Consider the following 19,538-nt stretch of genomic DNA (forward strand, 5'->3'; position numbering starts at 1 on the left):
TCTGACTAATGCACAGAAATGAGTGTTTATGCATTTAAAGACCAGTGGCAATTGCCAGATACTGCCCAATGGAATCCCTTCTTTGTGACATTCTGGCTTTCTCAGCAGGGTTCTGGGAAATGGAATCTTGCCACTGAGCACAGAGTGATGGAAAGTTTTTTCTTTCAGAGTGAAAACACCACGAGGGACTAAAAAACCCAGCCAGAATCTCCGATGACTTGTTCAGATAGTTCTGAGCTTGGCTGGCTCTCGACTATTTTTCAGCTACTCATGAGGCACACAGTTGGAGGGTTTCTCCAATTCTTCATCCTGTCCACAGGGGAAAAAAGCATCTTAAGTTTTACTTCCAGTGGAATGCTTGTGATACACTGCTTTGTCTTTGGCCAGACAGTTATTTAAGTCAACTTTAGGGCACAATCCTAACCCCTTATGTCAGTACTTTCCAGCACTGGCATAGCTGTGCCATTGGGACATGTGCTGCATCCTGCAGTTGGGTGTCACTCACGGAGTCCTCCTCAAAGTAAGGGAATGTTTGCTCCCTTCCCTCATTGCTGCATTGCCCTTATGTCAGTGCTGGAAAGCACTGACATAAGGGGTTAGGATTGCGCCCTTAGTCAGCTGGTATGGAACATAATAATAAAATTGAAGCATATCAAAAAGGAGGAGCGTAGTTGGTATAGCTCTGTAACTGGTGAGGATGAGGGAATGTTGTTAAATTTAGTGCTACATGTCTTTTAACCTGGCATATAATGAAGATACAGGTGCAACCTATTTATCCACAGATTTTTTATCTTCGGACTTGTCTCAACGTGAATGGGGTGGGGACACTGAAAGTCACACACACCTTTGCCTCCTTTGCCCTGCACTGTTGTCTGGATCCATTTCCAGGCAGCCCAAAACACTGCAAAAAGGCTCTGCCTCACCCAGGCAGGGAATAGCCCTGGAGCCATGGAAGAGGTTCCCCGTGCGAAGGAACAGTAACATTCCTGGAGCCCCTGAGCCAACCAAGGCTGAAGACGTGGGAGGAAAACCTTGTGTAACCAGAACACGTGCAGCGAGGTAGAGCTCTCTCTCTCTCTCTCTCTCTCTCACTCACACACATGCAGGGGCAGGATTGCAACAGAGGGGATTGCTTTAAAAAACCCAGGGAGTGTTTGCTGAATTCCCCCCCCCCCATGGTGCAGGCAATCACCAACACAAGCAACCCCCTCCATGGTGCAGGCAATCACCAACACAAGCAAGCCTTCCCACCAAGCAAAGCATGAGATTTAGCCTACAATCCTTTCCACACTTTCCTGGGAGTAAGCCCCATTGACTACAATGGGACTTACATCTGAGTAGAAACGCAGAGGGCTGGACTCTTAAAAGATCAGCGTCCCAACTGTGAAAGAAGCCGGGCAGCTGGCAAAGGGAAGGGCTCAGGAGGGGGAGGCAGGAGGGGGAGGAGAGGGAATTGCATTAAAAAAACCCAGGGAGTGGTTGCTGAATCCCCCCCCCCAATGATGCAGTCTCTCCTGCTCCAGCAATCCTTCCCAAGCAAGCCTTGGGAAGCCTTGGAGAGACAGGTGAGGGTGAGCAGAGAGCCGGACTACAAGTCCCAGAATGCTCCGGGGCAGAGGAGCTTCCATGATGGCGGTGGCCAGGGAGGGCTGCAGGGGCAGCAGCAGCAAAGAGGAGGAGGAGAACCTGCTGCGCTGTTGGGAGGCTGCCTGGGACACAGAGGATGAAGCTTCCCAAGCAAGCTCACCATTCCAACTGTGAAAGAAGCAGGACAGCTGGCAATAGGAGGGCTGAGTATGGAGTGGAGCGGAGGAGAGGGGGCTGAGAACAGCTGCCTTAGTTTCCTTCCACCCGGAAGTGTCAAGTTGCCGCGTGTTTGCGTAACTCTGTGGAATTTAGCACAATGCGTTCTTTGTTAATCGCGCCGAGTCACGGAACGGAACTAATGCAGATAAATAGGCTCCACCTGTGTATATATATACTTTAGCAAGGGTATCTAGTAACATTGTTTTAATTACCTAGAGCAGAATTTCTCAAACTGTGGTTTGGGATCCTCTAGGTGGGTCGCAAGTCAATTTCACGTAGGTCCCCAATATTTCGATGTATAGACTTGATGATACCATGATGTGTGACTGTATTTGGGGAAATGTTACAGATCTGTATTTTTAACAGGCTACTTTAACAGGTGGAGCCTGTTTGTGTAAAATTCATGGATCTGGCTCAGTGCAGGTCTGCGTGGTCCAGAAATAATAATAATAATAATACAGGTATTTCTATACCGCCTTTCTTGGTCTTCAGATGCAATTTCGGTTTTCCAAGGGAAATGGGAAGTGACTTTTTATACCTTTTAAGGCATTCTTTGGTCCAGGGTTACAGACACATGTGGCCTCTGTGGCAGTGGTTCTCACACATTTAGCACTGGGACCCACTTTTTAGAATGAGAATATGTCAGGACCCACTGGAAGTGATGTCATGAAGTGATGACCAGAAGTGACATCATCAAGCAGGACCATTTTTAATAATCCTAGGCTGCAATCCTAGCCACATTTACCCAGGAATAAGTCCCATGTACTACCATTGTTAAAAGAATAGACATAGTAGCTTATTAAAAGTACAGGTCTGTAACATTTCCTCAAATGCAATCACATACCATGGTAGCATCAAGTCTATTAAAAATAAAATTATTGAAATGAATTGAAATGAACCCACCTGAAATTGGCTTGCGACCCACCTAGTGGGTTCCGACCCATGGTTTGAGAAACACTGCTCTACGGGCCTCAAAAAGACCCCCGGTCCCCTTTGGAGGGTTTAAGAGGTCGAAAATTGCGGATGTGCTTATCCGTGATTTTCGGTATCCATGGGGGGGGGGGAATTGGAGAACAGATCCCCATGAATACTGAGGCCCCATCTGTATATGCTTTTAACAATGATTGTCAATGGGGCTTACTCCTGGATATCTGAGGATAGGATTGCAGCCATTGGGATGTTTGCGGAATTTTAAAAAGCAGATCAGCAACTGCTTGGAAGGGTCAGGATGATTCTTCTTTATTTTAAATGCATTTTAAAACTTATGCATATTATAAACTTATTTAATTTGATTTGATTTTGTCATATGGGGGTGTTAATATTTTCCTAATTGATGATGTCACTTCTTGCTGTGATATCACTTCCAGGTTAATGACATCACTTCTTGTGGGTCCCGACAGATTGTCATTCTGAAAAGTGGGTTCTGGTGCTAAAATGTTTGAGGACCACTGACCTAAAGGAAAATTTTTCTATCTGGCAGTATAGTATGAAATCAGAGGCAGTATATATACAACTATATCAACAGAGGTCACATTGATTCATTTAGTCTTTAAATTTGTTATTCATGTAGAAGCTACTTTTGATATCTGGGTGCTTTTGTCTTATGAGAAATAACAAAGGAATATGGATAAATTCCCTTTTTAACAAGTGTCATCCTTTAATAAAGAAAGGGCACCCCAACATAAACAGTGCATGAAAATGGACAGGTGGCAACCATAAGGCTCTTGAATCTGTGGACTTCCAAATGAGCATTTGTGTTTTCTTTGAAGGGCATTGGGATCAAACTCACCAAAGGCCAGAACCTCACTATGGGAACTGAAACTTCAAGAGTCCTTTTGCTATACCATAGGAGTCATAATCACTGACATTTTGAGTGTGTGTGGTGGAGTGTTCTTGCTGAGCCCTTTTTTCCTTTTGTAATGGTTGCTACTCAGTGTAAGAGTATACCATATTATAGTATCCCTTAATGGGAAGAGAATCTTCTGTGGAATCCTCTGATTAGGCGCTATTCCAGTAGGATGTGTGTGTGTGTGTGTGTGTGTGAGAGAGAGAGAGAGAGAGAGAGAGAGAGAGAGAGATGCACACAGTAAACCTGAGAGATAAGAATGAATAGCTGAGAAAGATCGGAATATCTAACACTGGCTCTGACATTGTTTATGACTGATAGAAACACCAGCAAAGACACCAGGAAAGGAAAAAGCTCAAGGGAATTGTCCATTCTTGACTTGTTTTGATCTCTTTTATATGATGTTTGGACTTGTGGGGCAGCAGTGGGGAAGAGGTTTATGCTTGAATATCTCTAGTTGCTCTTCCACTGTAGTTGAAGCACTATTTTCCCTGTTCCTCACATCTAGTTTCTCTCTGTTTTTGGATGAGCACAAACCTGCTTGATCCAACTTAATGAAAGAAACTGGGTGATTTATAATGAAGAGTTAGACAGACAGAATGAGAGAGAGAGAGAGAGAGAGAGAGAGAGACATTTTACTTTTATCAAGGGACCTGCAGTGAGAAAAATGTCTCCACTAGAGAGGCAGCAGGAATATCCCTCCAAACATGATTGACCTTGGCCCATGGAATTTGGATGGTTTGCAAAACTTTGGGATGGTTTTTCTGAGATATGCATATGTCAGGAATCAAAGTTTATTTTTAAGAATTGTGTCTGCTGAGAAGTTCTATAGTGTTGAATGAGTTTCTTTCTAATGTTTTCTACTTCTGGGAATTGTTGTGCTTGTCTGTCTCAAATCATGCCTTAATAGTATCTTTATTCCCATCCCTAAAGATTGGTCATGCACTTCAGCATTCAGTAATGACTGGCATTTACAAATCTGGTTATAATGGAGCTAATTCTCCAGATAGAACTTCATCTTAGCATAAACCTAAGGAGCAAAATCCATAGATAAAACTTTCCTATCACCTTAAAGAAACACAGTTGTTTTCACTGGTGTCGGTCACACATTCAGCTGCATAGGGAAATCAAGCTGATGCTCATGCCTGTGTAAAGCAACTCCAAATTTGTAGTGAAGAGTATTCTTCTGATTTGGCCTGATTTGGCTGATATGATGGGGAGGGCTGAACTGATTTCACAGTGTTCGGCAACTGGTCAGGAATTTTTCCTCTATAATTGATAGCCTGAACAGAGTTATTTTGGTTGCCCACCTCCTTACATCTTGAAAGATGCAACAACTTTGGTGAGCCTATCTCTTCATATCCACTGAATGTTGTTTGATTTCTCAGACGTGGAGCCACAGTTGTGACACGTGTCACAATTTGACATGAATTGACAAATAATTAGAAAAGTTATTGGCATTGCTTCATCTCTAGAGGCTGCTACATCATTTAGGCAGGAGTTAACTTGCTGAGTGCAGAGAGGATGGGAAATGAAGTCCAAAAAGCAATTCTAACCCATGGCTAGCATGTGTGCATTTAGAACAGCGATTTTCAACCACTGTGCCAGAACACATAGATGTGCTGCAAATGGTCTGCAGGAGTTTGGGGGAGGGTCAGTAGGGCCATTGGGGGATGTGAACCCCTCATGGCAGCATGGTGTGCCTTAGCAGCAGACCTCTGCAGCCCTGCGCCCAGGGCCAAGGTCCACAATGGCGCCCCCCGCGGGCTACTGCCGCCCCCCCCCGCGGAGAAATCTGCCTCCCTACTCACCTGAGGCTCATGGAGCCCTACGCAACCCAGGAATGTGTTGGAGAAACCTCTGTGAGGTTCCCTAACACTTTAAACTGTGCTTCTGGAAAACCAGAAGCACAGTTTCCGTCCCCATCGGGAGCCTCAGAGAGGCTTCCACAGGGTCCTGGTGCGCCTGGGGCTTTTGCCTCATCGAACCTTATGGTAGGTTCGCAACTGATGTGCCTTGCCAATTGTCAAAAAACCAATGGTGTACCTTGACAATTTTAGTGCCTTGTCAGTGTGCCATGAAATGAAAAAGATTGAAAATCACTGATTAAGAAGTTCAATTCACAGTTAAATTCTAAACTATGGTTAGAGTAAATAATGCTTTGCTGCAGTATCCAAACTGAAGTGAGGAAGAGGAGAAGCAGGGATGGAAGGAGTGCAGACTTACTTCTCTCTGCAAGGACTTGATAAACCTCTTTATCTTGGTTCCTACCCAATAATGCAAAAATTGAGAGTGGGGCAGGTGGGTTATAGGACTTATGGTACAACATGGCTGGAAGGGGTGGTTCAGCTTGGTGGGTCACAACCAAGTTGTGCAGCCTTGTATTAGGACTAATAATATACCTAATAAGCTCCAGTTCTGATGTGCAAAGATATTTTTCCCAATGCTGGATTCTAGATTCCTACCCTGCCTGACAAACCTTGTCCCTGGGCATTAGCAGCTATTGTCCCATAAAGGCTTGTTATTCTGGATAACTGGTTCTGCTCTTAAAAGAGGAGTAGCTTTAATTGTATCTGATGTGAGCCTAAAACACACTTTACGTGGTTGTATAGCACACTTTATATGAAGCTGCTGTATAGCAAATTCATCTAATTTAGTATTTTCTTTGCTGGCTGGCAGCAGCTCTCCAGAGTATGTTTGAGCCCTGGGTTGTTAAAGGTTTATTGAGATAAAGTTAGTGAAGCTTTTGAGTACTTAGAAAAAGCACTGTATAAATGCTGTGTTTTATTATTATTGGTTTTTGACCTTGTTGTTTACATACTCTCTCTCATTATCCCTTTAGGGCATACATGAGTGTGAAGGAGCTGAAGGAGGCACTGCAATTGAACAGCACTCACTTCCTTAATGTTTACTTTGCCAGCTCTGTGCGGGAGGAACTGGCAGGTGCTGCCACCTGGCCCTGGGACAAGGATGCCCTCAGTCACCTGGGTAAGCTTGCCTCTATCTGGATTGGGATCATACTCTCTTGTCTGATTCATTATAAAGGAGCTTTTAGGCAACCTTCATATAGATTCAACATTTTCTTGGTCCACTAAATAAGTGAGGAAGCCCACACTTATGACAGAGGATAATTCTCTTTTCAGGTTAAAAGCTGAAAGCAAGTCTTCTGATTACTTTCCCCTCTACACCTGTCCTTGCAACTCTGTCATCCTTTTGTGAATCCCAAAATCCACTACCTCAACTTATCTGATGTCATTGAGCCCCCTTGTAGCATGCCGCCCATTCCCTCATGGGGGGGCAGGTCCATTACTTTGGGTTGGGTGAATGTTATCCCCCCCCCCGATGAAGGTAGCCGATACTCAAGTGCAGTCTTCCTTTTCTTTTACACAAACTTAAATACAACCCCCACTGGGGAAAAGTAAAACATAAAAGGTAGGGTTTTTAAAAAAAAATATTTGTCTCCTTTCTCTTGGCTGGGATTCTTAGGTGGGAGAAAGTTTTCCATTAAAGGCCCTGTGGAAGGATTGGAAGCAGGGTGCCTTAGATTCCAGTTGGTAAGGCAAATCACCCTAACTCTCAAATCTTCTGCTCTTTTTGTACAGTCCTGTGAAGGTGACTTTCCGTGCAGAGGGGGTCCCCATAGTGATCCTGGTGGGGGTCCTTTTGAGATCTAGGCTCTCTGACTTGGTTCCTGTCTGGTTCCATCTAAGGCAGGTCACCTGCCTTCTCTCTTCCTGTTCAGTCTCTTCACTCTCTCTCCCTCCTTCAATGTCTTCTCTTCTATCCCTTCTAATGCCCTCTTTGTGCACTTTAGCCTTCCCCAGCTGGTCACCTCCTTTCCTTGCTCTACTCCAACTTCTTTCCCTTCTCTCTTCCTTCTCTTTCCTTGTGCTCCTTTCCCTTCTCTGGCTTAAACAGTTACCCCGCTATCTCCCTCCATCTCTCCTATGCTCTCTGATCCTGCTCCAGGGGAAACATGCAAGTGCAATAAAATGCTTCCCTCCTACTCATAAAACTAATGGGGATTAGAAGGGGTAGATGTGCCTGCTCTCCTGCCTGCTGAGTGGGAAGGAACTTCACAATAAGTCCAGTTTCCTCTTCTTGGCCAGTAAGGCAGGAAAAGGCTATCCAGTAGCAGTGTTCCCAGTCTCAAAGTTGGGACAAGTACCTATTGCTTTCCAGTGCCTCACAAAAGTAGAGATAGTGCCCTGGGTTGTCACCCTACAGCTATGTTCTAGGAGGGCATTAGCACTTGAAATGGCTGCACTATAGGCTGAGGGAGCAGTAATACCTTTTGGATTTGTACACCAGAGTGGTGCAATCAGTTATCCACTCAAGTTACTGGTGGACAATTTAGGGCACAATCCTAACCCACTTTCCAGCACCGACATAAGGGCAATGCAGCTCCGAGGTAAGGGAACAAACATTCCCTTACCTGGAGGAGGCCTCCGTGACTGCAACCCAACTGCAGGATGCAGCACATGTCCCATTGGCATAGCTATGCCACTGATAGAAAGTGGGTTAGGATTTGGGCCTTAGTGACTTCCATCCCCAAAGATCCAACTTTAAGATAGAGACTGTTAGAGTGTCTGAATTACTGGGGCTCAGTGTACATCCAACTTGTGTCACATCTTCTCCATGCTATGAAGTTATCTGTGAAGAGGGCAGCTTGGGTGGCAAAGAATAATATCTTCTAGCAGACCTTGCTGACTCAACTAGTTGCCATGTCTCACATCTCAGTGTCATTTCTTCCTGCAGCATCTGCCTCAGTCCATTCAAATTTGTGATCTGGCTAGAAGTCCAGGAAGCTTCTGTTTTTCTCTGTGTGTCCCTTGTCCCATAAGGTTTCCTCACTGGGTGTCATGTGTCCCAGTTTAGGAAGGCCTGCTTGGTAACTTAACAATGATACGTCAGAGTTTGTTCTTGTAACAATCCAATCAAAACTGACCTTTCAATTTTGTGGGCTGAATCCAGAAGCTTAGAGGCACTGACCTATGTTATTTGGTAAAGTGTTTGCTTAAGCACTTGTAGCCTGCTGGGCTTTTGTGAAGTATTAAATTCCTGTGTGGTAAATTCACAATTTCTGAGGTATTGGCCTTTGTGAATTTAGGATTATTAGCTTGCTCATGATTTGATGTAAAATTAAATATTCTCACTACACGCCTATTAAGTTTAATATGTGATGTAGGGGTCACGTGCTGATCACTCTTGATGAAAGCTGATGCATATCAAGCCCATAGGTAAAGGACAAGGTTAGTTGGGGGGGGGGCAAAATGGAAGTAGAAAAAGGGGAAGACGGGTGAGATATAGCTAGATACCTTCTGGCTGCAGAAGTTTTCAAAATGACTGTTTTTTTCCCCCCGAGAGACCTTGGTTTGTATTGCCCAATTTGGCCTTGATCAGTTTCCTGAAACTTTCACAAAGGAGAAAGTTCACAGAAAATGGGCAACCTTCTCTTTGTTGAGTACAGTTTTGTGTGTTCACACATTTTGAAAATAAGCTGACAGTTGTTAGTTTTAAAGAGAAAGTGGACACCCCACCTTGGCAACCTTTCTTGGTAGTGGCTTTCTTCATATTTCTTGTGGTAGAAAGAGTTTCATGTTTCTGTTTGGAAATGGGAATAGTAGATTTGAGGCCACTCATATGCTCTCAGTAATCTGACTTGCTTTGCCATTTGCTTCTAGTGGTTGACACAGCGGGATTATGGCTGGGCTCTAATGTTCTATTTACTTAGCAATTAGAAAACTTTTCCTTCTTCACTCACTTTTCTCTCCTTTGCTTCAGCAAGGGAGCCTCCTGTCTCATACTGGGGTTTGGCTAGGAAATTGGGTTCAGTTTTCTTTTCTTGCTTTAATTCTTGTTTGTTGGCAAAGAAGGTCTCCAATCTAGGAACAGAACCATCTTGTCCCATATAATGATCATCTTTTCCTTCAAGAGGAAGGTAACTTGGTTACTTCATATGTTGAAAAAAATGCTTGTTCGAATATGAGAAAATATTCATCAAATAATGGTACTTTAATCAATGTACTAATCAACATTAATCAACGTACTTATTCAACGTTTTCCCACATGGGTATATCTACTGTCTAGGAGAGCACCAGCCTATCGCTTTAAGAACTGCTTTCTGGGAAGGAAGAGCTCTAGCCTTGATCCTGCCTTGTCACAGAGATGACAAGTTAGTAATAATAATACTAACTGGTATTTATATACCACCTTTCTGGCCCTTGGATTATTCCTTTTGGCTTTATTCAAGGCAGTTTACACAGGGAGACTCCTGTGTAAACTCCTGAGGGGGTTTTTACAATCTCAAATTAAGTTCTATTTTTCAAAAACAATCTATAGTCCAGCTGGATTTCTCATGGTCTGGTGAAATGTTCTGACTGCATGCTGTCTCCCACACTGACAGACAATTCCTTTCCCTCTCACGGAAAAAGCTAGAGCTGGCTTCTTTTGTTTCCCAGCCAAAGGGCTTGGCTCGTCAGCTCTCAGGGTCTCACTGCTCATGGAGGCTTCCAGTGACCTTGAACTAGCGACCATCAGATGTTAAATCTTTGGGCTTAACATCTAACAAAGATTAACATCTAATCTTTGGGCTCTACCCTCTAACCAAACCAAACCAAACCTCCTGACTTCCTGTCCTGACCAGTGCTCATGAAGCACTCTAGATTGGCCTGCTTATTCATGAGTAGGTCGAAAGTCGAAGTGGTCTCCTGCCTGCTACTTGAAAAGAAACTCTTTCTAGGTGATTAGTCTGTACCCTATGAAGGGCTCCAGCAGATTGGGTGACCAGGAAGAGTTTTATTTCAACTAGCTGGGTGGAGCACCTCACCTGCCCCGTTGTTCTACATGGTCAGCAGAGATTAATGGCAGAGATACCCAATAGCAATATATCCATCAGCATATCCAATCTTTTTATGTTTTTTAAGACACATAATTTGGAATTTTGTATTTGTTTTAGTTCATAGTTCTAGACTCCTGCTTGTGTAGTTTTTTTGAGTGACATTGAATGTACTTGCAATTTCAGGTGGAGTCGTCCTCAGTCCTGCCTACTATGGTATACCAGGTCATACAAATACCATGATACATGAAGTAGGACATATCTTGGGGCTCTACCATGTCTTTAAGGGGGTGAATGAAAAGGAATCCTGTGATGACCCATGCAGGGAGACAACACCATCCATGGAAACTGGAGATCTTTGTGCCGATACAACACCTACTCCCAAAAGCAAACTCTGTCGTGATCCAGAACCCATCAGTGATAGCTGCGGTGAAACCCATTTCTCTGGAACGCCCTTTAACAATTACATGAGCTACACAGGTAAAGAATGGAAAGGATGAACTCTTGCTCCACTTGGTTCAGATATAGGAATCACGTGGTCATGTACGATACCCAAGATACCCTATCTGTTTTTATTTTTGTAATGAAAGGGAGGGAAAGCTAATAGGCTGTTTGGAAAACCTGTGACTTTTCATCTGAGAGTTCTCCTCTCAAATAACCTTTCCTTTTAAGAATTACAATGGAAAATAACATTGCTTCATCATTCAACATAATTACTTCACCATGATGTCATTGGACATCATTAGGGAGCCACTAGTGCCTTTTTAACATCAGCAACCATTACACTAGTCCACATCCTCATATCAATTCTCTTTGCTTGTGTAACAACTGAGGGCTGCAGAGTGGCTCAACTGAAGGTAAGGGGAAATTCTTCCCCTTACCAATCTCAATCCCCATTCCTAAGCAGTGTGGAGCAGCTTCAAGCCATTCTGCTCTCCTCTGACTTGTGCCACCTCCTGAGGTGGTGCAAGTCCGAGGAGACCCAAAGGGGCTGAGTGGTTTACCTGGGGGTAAGGGGAAACTCTTAGGCCTGCTTGGGAACAGGGATTGGTATCAGACATAATAGCCAGATCCCAGCCCTGCTTTGCTGACCTTTGTGATGTAAAACAGAGTCATTAGGCAGACAGTCCATCAATCCAGGTGCTTAGAAAGGCTTCACTCCAGTCAGCAACCCCTCCCTTCACCCAGAGCAAAGTGATTATCTTTCATTCACATGCTCAGGGGAAAGGGAGGGGTTGCTTGCCTTGGAGTGAAGCCTAAAGAGAGAATGATTGATGGATTGTCAGCCGGCTGCCCTCTCTTGCATTAACAGGCTATTGTTAAACAGTTGATTTCCTTTAATTTAAAAGGCCCTTCTCATCACATTGAGATAGAAAAATCTGTGAATTTTTCCATGGGTGAAAAATCCTTGGATAATTAGGTTATAACTATTAACTTGCATGACTGTCTCTCTACAACATTAAGAATGTCCCAAAGGATCTCCTCTATGGAGAACTCGTGCAAGGAAAGCGCCCTACAGGTAGACCACAGCTGCGATACAAGGACATCTGCAAGAGGGATCTGAAGGCCTTAGGAGTGGACCTCAACAGGTGGGAAACCCTGGCCTCTGAGTGGCCCGCTTGGAGGCAGGCTGTACAGCATGGCCTTTCCCAGTTTGAAGAGACACTTGGCCAACAGTCTGAGGCAAAGAGGCAAAGAAGGAAGGCCCATAGCCAGGGAGACAGACCAGGGACAGACTGCACTTGCTCCCAGTGTGGAAGGGATTGTCACTCCCGAATTGGCCTTTTCAGCCACACTAGACACTGTTCCAGAACCACAATTCAGAGCGCGATACCATAGTCTTTCGAGACTGAAGGTTGCCTACAGAGATTTTAAAGGGGTGCATTTTTCCCCTTCTCCAGGAATCAGCACGTTCCGTCTCATTTGCAGTAGCCATTTGTGTTGAGTCAAATCCATGCATGACAAGGTTGGACCTGTAAATTGTATGCTTCAAGGGAACTGTGACTAAGAAAGAGTGCCATCTTTTGGCAGTTGGGTGTAATAACTTGAGATAATCCATGCTCTCTGAATGAAAAGATTCAGAGAAGAGTTTCTAGAATGACACAAGTCTAGAAAAGCAAATGGCATAAGGAAGAGTCAAAGCAACTGTGTATGTTAAGAAGATGTTGACAGATTTCTGATACGTTCAAGAGAGTGTTGGTCAATTTATCCATTGTGGCACAGAAAGCAGTAGAGAGCAGCAGTAGCTAAAAAATTTGGGAGGAAGAAAATTCTTACTTTCTTGCTCCTGCTCCCTTACTGCCGTATGTGCTCCATTGGCTTCTGGCTCATTTATAAGCATAACTCAAGGTATTATTATTATTTTATTCACATCAAAATGACAACACAGCTGATAATGATTGTATACACACAAAAAACACAACACTTATCAGCTGGTAAATCCTCATCCACACAGACATCTGCCTGATGTCTAGGTGTAGAAGAGGTACTGACGAAGGATGGATGCTGTGCCAATTATGGCAGTCTTCTGTAATTCGACTGGTGTTGTTGCCAGGGCATCCAGTTGTGCAAAGTACTCGTTAAATTTTGTTGACATTGTTCCTAGTGTGCCAATTACTATTGGCAGCACTTTTACATGCTTCATCCAGATTCTTGTCAATTCTATGCATAGTTTGTGGTATTTGGTTACTTTCTCCAAAATTCATGAGTCTCCAGGAATGGTGACATCTATGATTAACACACGCCTGGCCTCTATGATGGTAATATCTGGAGTATTGACCTCCACGCGCCTGTCAGTCTGTATCCAAAAGTCCTTTAATAATGATAATGATAATAATAATGATGATAATAATAATAATAGTTGTAGTAGTAGTATTTATATAAGGTACTGGTATTCACTTTTAAAGCTGTACATGGTTTGGTTTGGACCCTGGATACCTGAAGTATTGTCTGCTTCAGCAAGAGCCTGCCCATACACTGAGGTCATCTTTGAAAGCTCTCTTCCATGTGTTCTTGTTGTCAGAGGTGAAGTTTGTGGTGATTGGGAAGAAGGTCTTTTCAGTGGTTGCAACCTGGAATCCTCTCACCTGATGTCAGTGTTGATGGCTTTTCAGTGCTATTTGCTGGTGGGTTTTTTCCTCAAGCCTCTGCTGCTGATGTTACGCTGCCCTTTATGATACTTGTATTGTAATTGTTCTGCTTTTACCATTTTATTCTGGTTTTATATATTTAGCTGCCCTGGGAATACTTGATGATGGACAGAGTATAATTTTTTAAAATATAATAAAAAAATTGGATTAGGAATTTTAGGAACATATTATTAGGAACATTTTTCCCGAATATGGTAAGAGTGATTCAGCAGTGGACCAAGAAACGTAGGAAGATTTTGGACTTCCTTCTTAGAGGTTTTCTACAATGGATTAGACAATCATCTGTCACAACTACTTATAGCAGGGGTGCTCAATACGTCGATCGCGATCTACCAGTCGATTGCGAGGCAAAATGAGTCGATCACAGGCTTCTCTCCCGTCCAGGCATCCCTGGGAGTGAGCCCTGTCCTGGGAGTTATGCTCCCTGGGAGTTATGCTCCCTGGGAGTGATGCATCCCTGGGAGTGAGCTCCTGTCCACGCATCCCTGGGAGTGAGCCCCATTGACTCTACTGGGGCTGACTCGTGAGTAGTCCTGGAGAGGAGCTGCTGGCAGGCTTCACTCCCGTCCGGGCATCCCTGGGAGTGAGCCCCGTCCTGGGAGTGAGCTACTGTCCACGCATCCCTGGGAGTGAGCCCCGTTGGCTCTACTGGGGCTGACTTACCTTTCCCCTGCTTTTGCACTGGTATGTATGGAGATCTGCCCCCCCCCCAACTTCCATCTGTTGGTTCTGTGTGCAAGGGGTTTTGCACTGGTCTTGCTGTGATGTCTATATAGAGATCTTCCCTCCCCCACACCTTTCCCCTGTTTTTGCACTGGTCTGTATAGAGATCTGCTCCCCCCCCTTGATTGGAATCAAGGAAGATCTGGTGAGGAGGTAGATGTGGTGTCAGCAGTGGCCCCTTTAATGGTAAGGCCTGGGCAACCAGCAGAGTGTGCTGCACAGCTGCAGCCACTTGAAGGCAATAAGGCCCTCAGGAATATAAGAGCACCTGAGGCAGGAAGGGCTCCACTTATTTATGTGAGTCAGCCTTTTCCTACATGAAGATCATTAAGTCCAAGTACCGTTCCACCATGACTGATGAACATTTGGAAGTGTGCTTGAGGCTAGCTGTCAGCAGCTACTGTCCGGACTATGCATCCTTGGCTGATTCACTTCAGTGCAAGTCATCAAAGTAAACTCAAGTCATTACAAAAAATGTTTATAGTTAATTATGTTGTGTTGTGCAATATTGGCTCATGCAGTTATGCAAGGTACACCAACATACATTGTACACATAAATGTTATATGTTATGATGGCGCGAACATTGTAAAAAAACTCTGGTAGATCTCCGGGCCTTGCTGGGTTTCAAAGTAGCTCTCGAGCCAAAAAAGTGTGAGCACCCCTGACTTACAGTATTTAAACTGGTGGGTTGAGACCCAAAAGTGTGCTGTGACCTTAACTTGGGTGATTGTGACCATGCTGCTTCCCCTACTTTGTGTTAAGAATTAGGCCTGTGCAATTTGACCAGTAGCCGGGGGCAAGAGACCTCCCACCCACCTGCTGTTTCCTAATGTGGCACTCACTTTATTTTTGGTCTTGCCTTTCCTCACTTCCTCTTTGTTTCCCTCCACCTTTCAAAACTGAGTGCAGGCTGTTACTGTGCTGTGTTCTGCCTCTCCTACCTTTTCAATTAATAGAAATTAACTGGAATTATTCTTCCTTTGTTCTTCCTTTATTCTTTCCAATAAAGAAGAGGCAGAACACCATAGCAGCAGCCTATGCTAATTGGATGCCCCTGTGCAGGGGTGGGGGGAGAAGGAACTATGGCTGTTTACCCATCTACCTCCGTTGCCTGCTGGGCTCTTGAAGGTGGGGCCAAACGTTGCAAGTTGTGGTTTAAGATAGGTCTCATCTCCACGTCTGAGAAATCAAACAACAGTTGAAGCCTACTGGCTTATAGGGCTCTTGGCCCACTGGCTTTTAGATACTGTGGGTTCTGTATGTGTGGTGTAGTATGTCATGAGGATAGAAAATGTTGGGTTCCCATAGCGTGTTAATGTGCAAGAACAAAGCCTCTTTGAGTCTAACCCAACTTCTCAGCCAGCTCATAACCCCATTCTGCAGCACCTCGTTGCACTTGCATTGCTGCATTCCCATCACACTGTCATTCAGGTAAACAAGTGAAAATCACTAGGTGCAAGATCCGGGTTGTAGGGAGGGTGGTCAGACACCTTCCATCAAAACTGGTTGAGCAATGTTTGTGTGCATACTGCTGAGTGTGTGTATGCATTGTCATGCAGAAGAAGTACACCCGATGTCAACATGCCTCTCTTTTTGTTCTGAATCTCTCTCCAAAGTTTTCTGAGAGTTCTGCAGCATGCCTCTGAGGTGATGGTCGGATCTAGGCTCCATGAAATCTGTCAGCAACATCCCTTTAGAGTCCCAGAACACAGTGGCCAAGCAGACAAGCAAACAAAGAGTGCACTGTTTAGGCTGTGTGAGCAGTAACCTCTAAGACAGTGGTTCTCAAACTCTCTGGGAGAGTTTGAGAGCCACTAAGTTCTTGCGTGAGTGAGAGGGGGGAGGCAGCAGGGGTGAGGGAAGGCAGCTTTAAAGGGGTGGGGGAAGGGGTGGAGTGATCGCGCTTTAAAGAGACAGGGCGTGATAGCTCCACATCTACTTTCACTGCTGTGGGGAGCCCTGTTGCAGGTCGAGCCGGGCTTCCCACACCCCAGGGAGGCTGCAGGGGCTTAGGTATGTGTACCCAAGCCCCTGCAGCCCCCCTGAGTGGCGCGATCCTGGGGATCACGCTGCTGCCTCCTCCTTGCCTCCAGGCTGCCCCTGCCCCTTAAGGGGACAGGGACCAGGGCCCGCAGGCTGGGGCGTCACAACACCCCAGTTTAAAAAGCCCTGCTCTAAGATAACTGCAGGTTGCAATAATGATCCATAGCATGCACAGAAGGAAGCAATAACCTGTTTGTTTATTCAGTCCCCAGTCAGGGCTGGGTATCCCCACCCCAACTCACATCATCAAACAGGAAGGTTAGGGGGAGGGAATATTCTCTTTCCCCACTCCTTTACCTCGAAGGGGCTTGGATCTGCTTGCTTCAAAGCAAAGCCGTGCTTCCTCTTGCCAGCCCTTGATTACCCATTGCAGCCAGGTGATCGACCCAATCAGGCAGGTTTTTCTGTCAGTTCTGTTTGGGTGGTGAGCAAAAAACATGGCTGCAACCATTGAATTTCCTGCCAAGTGCAAGGCTTGCAGTGTCATTTAGTTTCTGCAAGCTGAAGGACACAGTGCTGCTGAAATTGGACACAGTGCTGCAGACGTGTGTGAAATGTATGGAGTAAACATTATGAGTGAAGGAGGTGTGAGTAAATGGTGTAGGAAGCTTTGGAAAGGACGAACTTACGTGTATGATGAAAGAAGATCAGGGAGACCATCTGTGATGTCTGACGAACTTATGGAGCAAATTGACAAAGTGGTCACAATTTCTGAACAGTCCATGGAATTCCCGCAAGTTTCATGGGCAGTTCTGTATGAAACTGTCACAAAAAACCTAGGCTACCACAAGTTTTATGCACGGTGAGTGCCCAAACATCTCACGGACACTTTAAAAAAACAGAGAATGGGGTCCATGCTGACATTTTTGAAATGCTACCACAAGGAGGGGGACATGTTTTTGGACAAGATTGTGACCAGGAACGAGACATGGGTGCATTTTGTGAAAGTGGAGACAAAAGAACAATCCAAGCAATGGATGCACACGCACTCGCTGAACAAACTGAAGAAGTTCAAACAAACTTTCTCCAACAAAAAGCTAATGGCCACTTTGTTCTGGGACCTTAAAGGGATGTTGCTGACAGATTTCATGGAGCCTGGGATGACAGTCACCTAGGAGGCATGCTGCAGAACTCTCAGAAAACTTTGGAGAGTGATTCAGAACAAAAGGAAAGGAATGCTGACATTGAATGTGCTTCTTCTGCAAGACAATGCACATGCACACACAGCGGCACACACAGTTTTGATGGGAGATGTTTGAACACTCTCCCTACAGCCAGATCTTAGACCTAGTGGCTTTCACTAGTTTACTCGAATGAAAGTGTGGTTGGGAACACAGTGATCTGAGTGCAATGAGGAACTGAAGAACCGAGTTAGGAGCTGGCTGAGCTCCATGGCGGGAACATTCTTTGACAACAGAATACAAAAGCTATTACCACAATATGACAAGTGCCTCAATTCAGGTGGAGATTACGCAGAGAAGTAGTGTGGCCATGGTATGTAACTTCTAAGCAGCATTAACGTATTTTCTTTAAGTCTTATTTTTTAACAGTCAAACAGTACTATACAGTAACAGCCAAACAGTAACAGCCTAACTCGTTCTAGTCAGTCAATGCATTGTATTGAAAATTCAAGTTTAAGAATCTTAGCAAGCTTCTGAAATGAAATTTATGTGCCAATTCCATTTGACAATCTAGATTACCTTCTCCCTCTTATGCTAATTTTCTATGTGGAAGAAATGTTTTATATGAGGGTGTGTGCAGTCATGTGGACTCCCCCCCATTGCAGTCTATGGTGTACAGTTCAAACAGGTTTGCCATCTCAGTGAAAACTGGGCCAGAAAGTCAGGCTGCTTCTAGTCTTTCTTATTGCCTGCTGTGATGTGAAGGTTTCAGTTGTCCCAAAATCTTCTGCAATGGACTGAGGATTCTTGAGGAGCAGAAGGATGGAGAACCAAGTTAATATTGAGGGAAGCACATAGTAAAATGATCTCAGTTCATGGGTCTCTTTCTACCCCTTGCCAGCAGAGGGGACTGACTACTGGTTATTTTGCCCATGGGCCCCTCAAAATTTGCAGCCAGTTCTGTCTTTTAGTTGCTTTACAAGCTGCCTCTCTCTATCCCACAGACGACAACTGCACGGATAGTTTCACCCCAAATCAAGTAGCTCGGATGCACTGTTATCTGGATTTGGTATACCAGCAATGGAGTCAGGACAGAAAGCCTGCCCCTATCCCCATGCCACCGGTGGTCATTGGGCAGACCAAGGACTCCCTCACAATATACTGGCCACCCCCCATAAGTGGAGTGCTCTATGAAAGGTAAGGGATGAATCTTGGGGTGGGGGAAGAAGGCTGTCTCATCTGAGCATGTGGTGGTGGTGGTGGTGGTGGAAGTGGTGGAGGAAGAAAGGAAGCTCTTACTGAATTTGTCTTCCTATCAATGCAGAGGTTCCAAAACCCGCTAGCCTATAAATTTGGCAACACTCTGTCCTCCACACCTGTTCTCCTTGGTGTGATTCTCTCCACATGGCAAATTCTTCCATTTGTCTTTGGTTGCAGATGTAATGATTCTCATTAGCTTAATAGGCAGCAGGTTAATTACACATGTACTGAAGGGTGGCCCAAGATATTTTGACTCCTGAGGCAGAAAATCCCTTGCCAGCCATTTTAGCACATAGTCAAGAGACATCTAGATGTTGCTTTTGCTGTGTCAAAGGATCCCATTCAAGCCATTTGTTTGTAATGCACACTGAAAAGATAAAAATCTACTTTTATTATAACTCAGATTAGTGACATTTTACAGAAGATGGTTAGGGGCACATCAACAAGACCACTTTTTCTACTAGTTATTAAAAAATATATAAATGAGAAAATAACTGAGAATTAGCTGCCCCTTAATGGCACCTAAAATGTGCTATTTGAATCTGTTGCCTCAGTATGCTTCATGTAAGGGCAGCTCCATTTGTTTATTACACATTATTGCATATATGTGGTTTTCCTACATGAAAGTATTTGTAGAAACAAATTTTCTTGTTTGGAGCAGGCCAACATATCAGATATATTAGAAATGTGGCTGATATATACATTAGATATAATGCATTGTTTTGACCGTGCCCTGTGTGTGTGTGTGTGT

The 19,538-nt window shown here is 44.5% G+C and overlaps 1 protein-coding gene across 1 annotated transcript in view; it reads left to right on the forward strand.

The window, feature by feature from the left end:
- PAPPA2 (pappalysin 2) overlaps nucleotides 1–19,538 on the forward strand; it is a 188,695-nt gene that overhangs the window by 37,870 nt on the left and 131,287 nt on the right. Inside the window, exons 3-5 of the mRNA XM_066624530.1 lie at nucleotides 6,495–6,640; nucleotides 10,677–10,970; nucleotides 18,532–18,724. Of these exons, the coding sequence (XP_066480627.1) occupies nucleotides 6,495–6,640; nucleotides 10,677–10,970; nucleotides 18,532–18,724 (633 nt within the window). The remainder of the gene's footprint in view (nucleotides 1–6,494; nucleotides 6,641–10,676; nucleotides 10,971–18,531; nucleotides 18,725–19,538) is intronic.

Source organism: Tiliqua scincoides, chromosome 4, assembly GCF_035046505.1.
Source record: "Tiliqua scincoides isolate rTilSci1 chromosome 4, rTilSci1.hap2, whole genome shotgun sequence".
In the NCBI taxonomy this organism is placed as follows: domain Eukaryota; kingdom Metazoa; phylum Chordata; class Lepidosauria; order Squamata; family Scincidae; genus Tiliqua; species Tiliqua scincoides.